This window comes from Typopeltis vanoorti, chromosome 26 (assembly GCF_054136105.1).
Source record: "Typopeltis vanoorti isolate ZY-2024b chromosome 26, IOZ_Tvanoo_1.0, whole genome shotgun sequence".
NCBI classification, from domain to species: domain Eukaryota; kingdom Metazoa; phylum Arthropoda; class Arachnida; order Uropygi; family Thelyphonidae; genus Typopeltis; species Typopeltis vanoorti.
Window position 1 is genome coordinate 11,926,614 of NC_143574.1, and position 12,388 is coordinate 11,939,001.

Sequence of the window (12,388 nt, forward strand, 5' to 3'; positions counted from 1 at the left end):
GATCTCACACTCCCCCCTCTTCTTGGCGGCATTCATTCTCAGCTTCCAAGGACAGCTCTTGTCCTTTCCCCATCCTTCATAAGAACAACTTCATCAACTGAAACCCTGTATGATCCTTTCAGAAGTTTGTAACACTCTACTAACACTCCAAGATCCATAGTCTCATCAGTTTCTTCTAGCCTAATCCCATCAATATAATACGACATTGAGTATCTAATCATGCCAACGTGCATGAATTTGCATTTACTGATACTGAACTGACATCCATTTTTCCTATGCCGACAATTCCACCTATTCAAATCATTCTGCAAGTACTGCATATCAGCAGCATTCCTGATTACTACCTATCTTTGCATCATCAGCAAATAGCCGTATGTCACTTGTCAAATCCTTCCCAATATCATTAATGTACAGATTGAATAACAGTGGACCAAGCACCGATCCTTGTGGTACACCACTTGTTACCTTAAACCTTGCAGACTCAGATCCCCCGTATACCACTTTTTGATATCTGCCAGTCAGCCACCCTCTTATCCATGCTAATGTTGTATAACCCAAACCCATTTTCTCCAGTTTATGCTGCAGTCTGTCATGCTGTATTCTGTCAAAAGCCTTAGCAAAATTCAAAAGTATCATGGTGTATCCATTCCCGTTATCTAGCTCAATGGTAACATTATTATAGAATGTGAGCAAGTTGCTATAAACATGATCTTCCCTTAGTAAACCCATGCTGTTCATTGCCAAATAGAGTTCTCTGTCACCCCATTTCTGAATGCGAGCCCTAGCTAACTTTTTCAAAATCTTCACAATCACGCCTCAGATGCTGATTGGTAGATAGTTGGATACATTGGTCTTTCCACCACCCTTTGTGCCATTCTTTCCACTCGCGGAGAATCTTTCCTGTTTTGAAATTATATAGCCTGGTTAAAGGAGTAGCCAGATCAGCTAAACACTCTTTTAGCACCAATGGTGATATCCCATCAGTCCTTATTGCTGAATTCTTATTCAGTTTGTGCAACAGCTCTAGTACCTCGTCCTCATACACCTGAGTTTCTTCATCCATCGAAGAGGTAGAAGTGAACTCAATGTTGCATATTCTAGGTTGATAGCTTTTAGAAAAATGGGCACTCATTAGTTGAACAACCTTTTCTGCATCTGTTACCCTTACACCATCAGCATTCTGTAGAGTTATTCTTGCATATTCATTATTTTCTTTTACTTGCGGGATATTGATATAATTCTTTGGGTTATCTTTAGCTTGAATAGCCATTTTCTTCTCACACTCAGACTTAGCTTCACAACAATGGTGACTCTTCCGATCCCATCCCAATGAACTCATCAATATACTCATCAGTTGTTCACAATTTCCTGCTTTAGTTCAGCATGTAATATTTTCTGAATGGAACATTTATAAACTTAGTCACTTCCCAAGTGAGTATCGCATGATCACTGTCACCAACTGGAGACAGAATAGTTACATCTTTAATTGAAACGCGCTCTGACACTATAATCAAATCTAATACTCTTTGCCCTCGAGTTCCTTCTGTCACATGCTGCTTGAGGAAGTTGTCTCACAACAGCTCAATAAATGCATTTTCATTCATCTCGTGAGATTTTATTGCTACCCAATCAATTTTTGGATAATTAAAGTCTCCCATTGTGATTACTCTTTTCACGCCCATCTTTTCTATTTGGTGATGCATTTCTTCATCACTAACAACCAATCCCCCAGGTCTGTAACAACACCCCACTATGTAATTAATCTTGTTAGATTCCACCTCACACCAGATGACTTCAAATTCACTGCGACATCAATTACTGTTAGTAGTAGTACTACAATCATAGGTCTCAACTCTAACTGGATTCAAGTCATTAGATGTCATTAGCAGTACATCTCCACCTCTCCTATCCTCTCTATCCTTCCTAAAAACAGTGCGACCTTTACGCTCGATACCGGTTAGTATGTCTGATTCTGATTGCAGGTCTCAACATATTGAACAAAGCAATAAACTGTCTCCTTTTGTTTCTGAGACTCCAAGCATTCGTATACAGATATAATGGGCTATCCACATGTTCTTTTGTATACTCTATATTGATATATTGTCTGTAATTTGCGTGATACAGTTGCAGATCTTATCTGGTGGCTTATTTTTGTTGGATCCGAACACAGTATTTACATAATTGTCCCTCAAAGCACTGTCCTAATAAAATGAGGATCTTAGACAAGCTCTTTGTTTTTCATTGGCGTAGTAGGATTTTGCATAATCTTTCGAGCCTTAATTGATATTATTATCACCACACCCTCCATGGAGTTAGCAGACTTATCGTGGGTGGATTCATTCAACCGATAACATATTTATCATATTGTCATATTGAACTTTAAATATCAAAATGCAGCAAACATGAACTGAGAAGATTAGCAAGAAAAATAATGGGGACAATTCGAATGGCATTGTACAGGTGCCGGAGGAAATATCCGAGCAGCCCACACGGAAACGCGGGCTTTTCCGGCTGCAAAACAGACAAAAACAACTAAGGAATGCACGAACCGACAGATGGCATCTGTGAAATAGAGAATTGACTACTATTATAACAAATCAGGTTTATAACAAATTTTATAACAAAACAGTATTATAACAAATCAGGCTGTGCGCCACCTAGTGATAAATTTTGCTGCAAAAATGAACAGCAGACGTAAAAGAGTTATTTATAAATTTTCATAAATAGGGAAGATTAAAACCACTACGTTTATTCCAAATGTACTTGAAAAGCTATTTGAATTGAAATTTCAGGATTTTTTCCCTCTCCAAAAGTTCACACTTCTTTATATGATTTCAAATATGAACAAGATAATTTAGTGCTATAATTGCAAGAGGGTTACGGCTAAGCTTAAATTTTGATAGCATAAAATATGTAAAACTGTTATGAGGGAACATACGGAAAGACATTTTTCTTTTATGTTTTGAAAGATTTATGTGCCAAAATATTTTAGTTATACACTATGGAGTTTTCTCGGAATTCAGCTACCTATAAATAGTTTATAAATAGCAATTTCCTGGTGTGAATTAAGAACAAGCGATCAATAACTAATGGTAATGACCTGCTTCCTTGTAATTTTTTCTTCGCATATTTATTTTTACTTTATCAACGATTTGAATAGCAAGATTTTCGAGATACATTTCCGTCTACTGTCTGATGCTGTCTTAGACTAATCATGCAGAGCAACTCAAGGACACATATAGACAAAGAAAGGCCCTCAAGGACACACACACACACACACACACACACACACACACACACACACACACACACACACACACACACACACACACACACACACACACACACACACACACACACACACACACACACACACACAGTTTTCCAAAATATCTTTAATGATGAAAATAACGAAATGTTAATGTTTTTGAAATTCTTAAACGTGGATATGATTTTGTCTCTTGTTTCGTTTCTCACTAACAACCCTTTACCCCCCCCCCCCAAAGGAAACAAACTTCATTGTAACTTTTCCCACTCACAGCACAAACGTATTATAGGTCGATCAACCTCAAGTGTATGGGATAATCATCATAATATTTACTTGAAAATCTAAAGTTATATTTTTCTTATAAAAGAATTTCAGTACAATCAAAATAGTATGAATAAATATCAACTTGAATTTTTGTATTCTACAGTTCACGTTCGCATAATTTGCGCACCTTTTTAGTTTTCCATTTCAAGAAAAACCATGTAAGTGGTTTACTGTATAAACTATTTCCTAGATACTAGGGTATAGCATGAACTATAGGAAGAGTTAGTGTATATAGTGCTTTTAGAGTATACTTCACACTTTAAGACAGTGCAATTAAGTTTGGCTGAAAATATAGTTAGAAATCATTATTATTATTCATATTTGCAGAACTTTAAATAACTCCGTTGCCATGTTGAACATGCTGGAGAACTTAAACGATGATGAAGAGACGATATTTGGCAGAGCAGGTAAGGAAATAACTAGATAATCAATATTATTCTATCTAGTAGAAGTAAAATTTTTATTAATAACTGATTTTTATCATTCTATTTACATAGATCAAGCGATGAAGGCCTATCCATTGGTGGAGAACACCAATTTGGTGGTGGTGATCGCAGTATCGTACGCTTTGTTCGCCAAAGTCCTAGGACCGCAGATGATGAAGAATAGAGAGCCATTTCAAATTAAGCGGGTGATGATAGCATACAACACTATTATGGCTGTTATTAGTTTCTTGATATTTTTAGAGGTAAATACTGCATTTAGTATCACTTTAATGTTGTCCCAACAGTGTAAGTAATGTTTCACGATTTATTCTTTTTGGTGGGGAAAAATGTGTGCGTGTGTGCTGTACCATAGCTTAGCATTCGCAAAAGCGCCTAACTGCAAATGCATTTATCTGATTAGTTTAAAATGCTGCTTACAGTGGACCTTATTCCTTGACCTTTGCTCTTTTTACCATAACTGCAAGTCAATCTACTCACCTAATAATTTTAGGTGAGTCGAACTTCGAGGGTGAGCAGAATTCTGTAGCATCTGTTCACCTTCGCCATTTTCACTGTTCAACTTCTTGATGGTTACCGTTTTCTACAAGCGCATGATAATAGATGGGAGGTCACGATTGTTGCCAACCCTGACAATCCCTATGCTCCAAGTACATTTTAAACCAAGCCTTGGCACTTTCTAAGACTACTTGCCGCAACTACTTGACCTCTTGTCAGAAGCTTCCTTCTCTAGTCTAAAAGAGGATATGAATCTTGTTTGTTGTTTCAAGGATTACTGGCAATCTGGCTTCCAGCCAACAGAATCCTCCCACAGCGAAAATGCAAACCAAAACATTCAGTACCGAAGTAAGCAACAGTATAAGATTCTAAGATTCATTAGGCAATTGATCAAGCACTAAAGTGAGCTCACTTCTTTGTTTCAAATTGGAGTCCTTGTATATCTTTCCATAAGGTTTTCATTAAAGCTAAATTTCAATTGTTTTTTTTTTTGTTTGTTTTCAGAGTCCCGAGCAACTACTTTTTTTTATTTATATTTTATTTATTTTTACTGACCTGCTTTACACATATATTGAAAAATATTTATAATTTTAGTACCTGCATTTTTAAAATAGTTTAAAAGTATTATTAATACTGAATTAAAATTATTATATTATGCTAAACAAGCAAATATAACTGGGTTTGCGTAAATACAACACAGATATTCATATCGAAATTGCAATAATAATATATATAAAAAAAGACATATATTAGAATATATATTATTAATGTTCATACCTACACCGAGTGGCTACTTTATTAGGAGCATCGTTTCACAGCGAGTGGGCCCCCCCTTTTTTTGTCTCAAGAACGATCTGTATTTTCTGTGGCATTGATTCAACTAAATGTCTAAAACTCTGAGATGGTTTATCCACCCTGTCACATCGCTCAATTGTTGCAAATTATACGGTGGCACATTGCTGCGAATTATTCATTCCAGACCTCAACCCAATAGACCATCATCCAGAGATGGTCTATTGGGTTGAGGTCTGGGGACTGAGCTGGCCACTTAACTAGAGGTAACTCGCTGTCACGTTGCTCAAACCATTTCAACACATTACATGCTTTGTGGCATAGCGTATTGTCTTTCTGGAAGTACCCATTTGATTGAGTGTCAGCTGCAGCCATTAATGGGCGAACATTATCTGCGACGTAGGCTGTAGCATTCAGGAGGTGTTCAGTTGGTATCGGGGGACCAACGTGTGCCGAGAAAGCATTTCCCACACCATTACACCGGCCACGAGCCTCAACTTTTGCTACTTTGCAGGAAAGGTTCATGGCCTCGTGTTGTTTCCATCATCTTCTGGTTCTGCCATCAATATGATACAATACCAGGAGACATTTTTCCAGTTATCAGCTGTCCTGTATTGGTCATCAGGTGGCTACTAAAGCCGCATATTCCTGTTCTTAACCGATAACATTGGGTCCCAGGATGGTCTGTTCCTGTACCCCATCCTTGACAGCATGGGACGAACTGCGGCCTTGTTGGCCAAGTGGTTAGCGAATCCGCTCTCAAACCAATATGTCGCGTGTTCTAATCCTACTGTGAGAATTTATTTATTTATTTATTCGTATGGAGTTTCCTCCTTTTTTCTCCCCCGTCCCTATTGGGGCGAGTTGAGCCCACTCATGGGGGGTTAAGTATTTATGGCTGCAGATGTTGGGATAAATACGCCAGATAAACTGGCGGAAAAAACCCTGCTGCCAGCGCTCAAGACCGGCTAACTTGCTTATGGCTGAGAAAGATCCTTAAATTCCTCACGTCTTCGAAGGGAATCGAACCTGGGACACTCCTTCCCCAGTCATGGTTGCTAAGCGCACAGCCACTAGGCTAACCGCGCGGACACTGTGAGAATGAACACTGGAGATTGTCTTTAGGTAGGAGATGGATTTCATCGCCTGGTGTGAAACTACCGTCCCGCTAATTCGAAGCCTAAACTGCTTTAAAGAAACTCCACGTTCGTGACCTAGTTTCTGGACTATGTAAAAAATAAATAAAAATAAAAAATATATAAAATTAAGAAAAATTAAAACAAAATCTATCTATCTATCTATATATATATATTTATATATTAGGGTTACCAAGTAATTTTATAAGATTGGTTATTTAACTCCCAATCCTCCTTTGTTTCAGGCGCAATTAAGTTTGTGCCTGAAACAAAGTTCAAGTCTAAAGATGGTACAACACCAGGGCAACTCATTGTAAAGGTGGGTAAAGCTCTGATCACTATTCTTAGTATTTTCTCATAATGTAAAGCACATCTCACTAAAAGATGTATACTGCAATGCATTATGGGTGGGGTCACTACCCAGACTGGTTTCAACCTTTTTTGAGGTCTCCTCGGTGAGTAGCTAGACCTTAAATACCAAGGTTTTAGTAATACACAGCCTTATCAACTTTACCTATACAAGTTGCTACAAGGTGTTTTTATTTTGAATAAGAATCTCTGGAGGAGATATAAGTTTACATCTATATTTTTTGGTATTTAGAGTCTAGCTACTCACTGAGGAGACCTCAAAAAAGGTTGAAATCGGTCTGGGTAGTGACCTCACCCAAAATGCATTGCAGTATACATCTTCTAGTGAGATGTGCTTTACATTATGGGAAATACTAAGAATAGTGATCAGCGCTTTACCCACCTTTACAACGAGTTGCCTGGTGTTGTACCATCTTTAGACTTGAACTATGTTTCAGGCACAAACTTAATTGTTTACATACTTGGGATTAGGAGTAAAAATAACCAAGCTTATAAAATTACTTGGTAACCCTAATATACAGTATCCCCAAGTTAAAAAATTCATTATATATATATATATATATATATATATATATATATATATATATATATATATATATATATATATATATATATATATATATATATATATATATATATATATATATATATATATATATATATATATCCTCAATGTAAATTCATTCAGAATGGTCCATTTATTTTTCCTATTTCATAGGGTTCGTATGCAATGTTCCTAACAGCCCATGAATTTGCTTGCATGCCCATCAGCAGGAGGTATCCTCTTGGCGTGGAAAGGGTAAGATTATTTGATTTCTTATCGGCGATTGTAATACACAAAACTAACTTGTGTATATTTAACACACAATTTCTGACACTTCTGAAGTTCTACCAAATAATCAGTGGAAGTTAATGAAAATGATATTCAGATCTTTTTTATACAATAAAAAGGTGCAAGTTGATGTCATCTATCTGGAAGTTAATCAATATTTCTATATCTAGTTCACATGTGGACACGCTAACAGTTAAGAATTTCTTGTTTGGTTCTGAGTCAACCAACCAACCGTAAACAAACTAAAGTAAAGAATTATTGATAACTATAATAGACATTTTGAGGTTGGAACACATCGTTCGCAATCAGTAAGTAAATAGACCAAAAGAAAAATATTTATACAACGTTCGCTGTCTGATTACACTTGCGACAGAGCATATACACTGAGTCAACCAACTAATCAATCACCAGAAGCGTGGTGTTGAAAAATAAAACGTTAATATAGAAACGGAATCATAAAAAAATAAAATTTATCGTATAATTACACCAAACAGACAGGCATGTGAAAAAGCTGACTTTCTACTTAGTATTTTTCTTGTCCAGTTTTATTTTTCAATTCTTTATTTTTTCACCATAACTTGACATCCACTGTCTTCTATTAAAAGAACAATAGTTACGGAACAACGGAGATTTCCATTCTTCCGTATGCGACATTTAATTAAGGAAACAAATGCCTGTCAAGAAGTTGCAAAATTCACATCTTCGCAACACGAAGACGAGGAACCTCCAATTAACGAAATACTTTCAAGGTTACATATTTTAAGCAATACGAAACAGGATATGACTTCTTTCTTGACTAGCTGGTTTGCAGCAAACTCTACGGTTGAAGTTACTGTACTGAAATACTTCAAAATACAGTATGTGGCTTGAGTTTTAACTGACTACAGCAACAAATCAATAACCGCTCAGAGCTACTGATTTGTGACTCAGTAGCTAGAAGCTGTTTAGCTTTTTTCAGCCAGTAATAGAGTGATGTGGCTAAATTTTATATCGGTCTTGTTTTTAATTCCCTAGGACTGGGGAAATATTTTTTGTTGGTTTTCGTTTAGAACTAATTTGATCAGTCTCAAGACATACTTGACATTCTTTCCATAGTGAAACAGAACTAATGGACTAATATGATATTTTGGCAAACGGAGTTGTGTTTCTTTAGTTCCAGTTAAATGTTAGAATAAAAACATTATATTATTTAGATTGGAGAAAAGCAGTGGTGAACTACACTGTAAAAATCTCGTCAGATCATTAGCCAGATCAATCTAAAATCATTAGATCCAGGAAAAATAAACATTTATTTTTCCTCACGTAGTTTTTGCATTAAAAATATCCTGATGAGTATCTCACCAGGAAAAATAAAATAAAAAAAAAAAAAAGACCCGGATGGGGAGAGCAAACGATGATACAACTCTGCTTGTATGCAGCTTGCTGTAACAAATGTTTTTGTGGCCGAGAGAATTTCCCTACTTGGGTAAGATTCTTGCATACACGTTCTGCTGCAAAATAGGCAATTGGTAATTAGCCAAGAGTGCGTGTGGGCACTTACTCAGCTTCTTTTCATCATCCCCTACCCATCCACCCACACATATGTTACTCAATGGCAACTCGCTTACGGAGAGATGAGAATTACAAGAATTAAAAATTTCAATGAAGCCCGCAGGCCACTAAGCTATACTGCGGTATTTAGAATTGCAGATGCTTTCCGGATTCACAAGGAACGCTGTGCATTTGATACTTTCATTAAAATCCTATAAAAATAAACAAACTCAGTTTTAAGAGCTTAGGTAGGAGTCGGGTTCATGATCATTTTCTCTCAAAGAAGATTGTTTTGGAGTTCAAGCAGCTCCATTTGTACTGAGCCTGGCATTTCGGCAGCATTGACACTGAATGGCATTGAAAATAAATCTAAAAGAGACTGTTGGTTACGAAAATCACTAAATCTCTCTTCGAACTCCCTTCGCAACACGGCTAATTTTGTAGCGTGTTCATCAAGAGCGGAACAGTTGGACTCAGCGAGAAGCTGAAAATAAGTTAAGTATTTTTTTCCGAGTTTTGCCTCTCAAAGTTTGAGCTTGGCCACAAAAGCTTTGATGTGATCAAACAGAGTGTGCACCATTTGATCTTTGGATTAGCCGCGTATTGAGGTGATTCATATGCAACAAGATGTCGATCACAAAGGCAAAATCTGTCATCCACTTCGGATCGTTAAATTCTGCAATCGGATCTCCCTGGTTTGCATGAACTGCTGTATTTCGCTCCTTAAGTCAAAGGCTCTTTTAAGAATCTTCCCTCTGCTCAACCAACGCACATCACTATAATAAACCACATCGCCGTGATCCGCTTCGCACTCTTGGATCAAAAACTCTTGGAATTGACGATGATTCAATCCTCTTGCCCTAATAATGTTGACGACAGTCACAATAACTTTCAGGGCATTCTCAAATCCAATACTTTTCGCTCACAAATTCTTCTGGTGGATTAAACAGTGCTAATGGACGAAATCTTTTCCTTCTAGTTCCGGTTTTTTCTGTAGCAGCGCAACAAACTCTTCGTTCTCTCCCATCATAGCAGGGCGCCATCAGTTACCACACCCTCGAGGTTGGTTAAGCTGAGGTCGAAACGCTGGAGCGTTTTTTTTTTTTTTTTGGCGGCTTCAAGAATATCAGTGCCTTTAGTCGTTCCCTTCATAGGTATGAGCGCTAGCAATTCTTCTATCACATTGAATTGTTGATCAATGCCATGGACAGAGATAGCCAGTTGTGCTGTATCCCTCATATCTGTGCTCTCATCTAAAGCAAGTGAATATGACGTAAATTCGGATGACCGTTTTTTTTTATAGTTCCTTCAATGTCATTGGCAAGTTCTTCGACACGTCGTGCTACAGTTACCCCAGACAAAATCGGTTTTTTAAACAGTTCCTTATTATTTGGGCACAGAATATCCCAGCAGCGATGAGACACTCTTTCACAAACTCACCGTCTAAGAAGGCTTTTGATTTTTTAGCAATTTTTTCAGCTATTACATAACTTACTTTGAAGCACGCTTCGCTCTCTTCACTCTGCCTTTTAAACGTACCCTGCTGGCATTTTAAATCAATTTGGAGACGGTTCACTTTGTCCACACGAAGCGGCCCTTGAAGGTGATCGAAATTGGACGCATGCTTTGTCTCATAATGTCATTTTATATCGCATTCTTTTGATACTGACACTGACTCACGACACTGGCTTATCGTCGATCGGCACAAAAAAGTACAAATTGGTCCACTTTTCATTAAAAATCCGACAAGAATCACTTGATTTATGCTTTTTACTCGTAGACGGTATAGTGAAGGAAGGTGAACCCAAAAATGATCCAAAATTGCCGTGTAACGGTTATTATCCACTGAATATGTCTCACACTAATGAAAAAAGTGTGGCAATATAAAACCACAATAGGCTATGGCTGACACCACGAACCTGCGTGTGCTTAAACACGAATATCACACTGTTCACGACTGACTGACTGACTGTGGATGAGATCCTCTTGTATTTATATGAAAATAACGAAATATCGAGAAGCTTCGAGATGTATCTGCAAGGCACTAGACAGCCCAGGCGAACGAACTACTGCTTCAGACATCTACCTGCGACGTTAGTACTAGTACTTAAGTACCGCTTGGCCCTGGTAGATGGCTAAATACCGCAGTATAGCTTATTGGCCCACGGGCTTCATTGAAATTATTTTTTATTGAATCGCATTTTAATGTTAAGTAGCTATTTTTCAAAATGGCCGACAGGCCACCGCCAAGAGCCAAAACCCCAAGATAAACTGGGGAAAAAAAACCCTACTGTCCACGCCCAAGACGGGCTAACTTGGCTATGGCTGAGGAAGACCCTTCAGCTCCTTACGTCGTTGATGAGAATCGAATCCAGGACACTCCTTCCCCAGGCATGTGGTTGCGAAGCGCACAGCCATTAAGAAGCCGGGGATCATTTGATAACGGATTCTATATTTTATCAGCCGATCAATTTTCTTGATCAGTATGGAAAACAACTGATATATTTGATTAAAATAATGATGTTGAACAACAATAAAACTATGTTCAGCTACGTTGCTCTCCATCGGCTTAGAACAAACCGGATCATATCAATAATGAGGTAATGAATAAATAAAAGGAATATAAATAATAAACGTTAAAAAGTCAAGTATTTCATGCGCATTTGCCAGCTGTATTTCAGGGGAGGGGAAAACGAAATAAAAAAGAAGAAAAAGAAATTACCAATGCAGACGTCCTTAATTCTAAGGTAGAGTGGAAGGAATTTTATTTATTAATTATTATTATTATTATTATTATTATTATTATTATTATGATAAAAACCCCAATGGAGTCAAAGACTCATCGTGGGAGGTCCACTGTTATATACACAGTGTATCATATCGCGACTTAAATATATTCACTGTCTGTGTGTTCACCACAATCTCGGGCAAAGCATTCCAATCACTCACCACTCTCCATGCAAAAAATCTGCTCCTCACTCCCTTGCTCACACCTTCCTTATACAGCTTCCAGGAATGACCTCTTGTTCTCCTGTTCTCCTCACCCATTCTGTGCAAAATCTCCCCGACGTTAATCTGGTAATAACCACTCAACAGCTTATATGTCTCAATCATATCCCCCCTCCTCCTTCTATCCACCAATTTCTGAAAATTGCATTTTATCAATCTGTCTTCATACTCTACATTCCAGAGACCA

General features: G+C 37.5%; 1 protein-coding gene across 1 annotated transcript in view; it reads left to right on the forward strand.

Annotated features, from left to right (window-relative positions):
* Window positions 1–12,388, forward strand: part of LOC150092326 (uncharacterized) — a 279,626-nt gene that overhangs the window by 259,904 nt on the left and 7,334 nt on the right. The window contains exons 11-13 of the mRNA XM_090414847.1: window positions 3,920–3,999; window positions 4,090–4,280; window positions 7,549–7,629. Coding sequence (XP_090270973.1) covers window positions 3,920–3,999; window positions 4,090–4,280; window positions 7,549–7,629 — 352 coding nt within the window. The remainder of the gene's footprint in view (window positions 1–3,919; window positions 4,000–4,089; window positions 4,281–7,548; window positions 7,630–12,388) is intronic.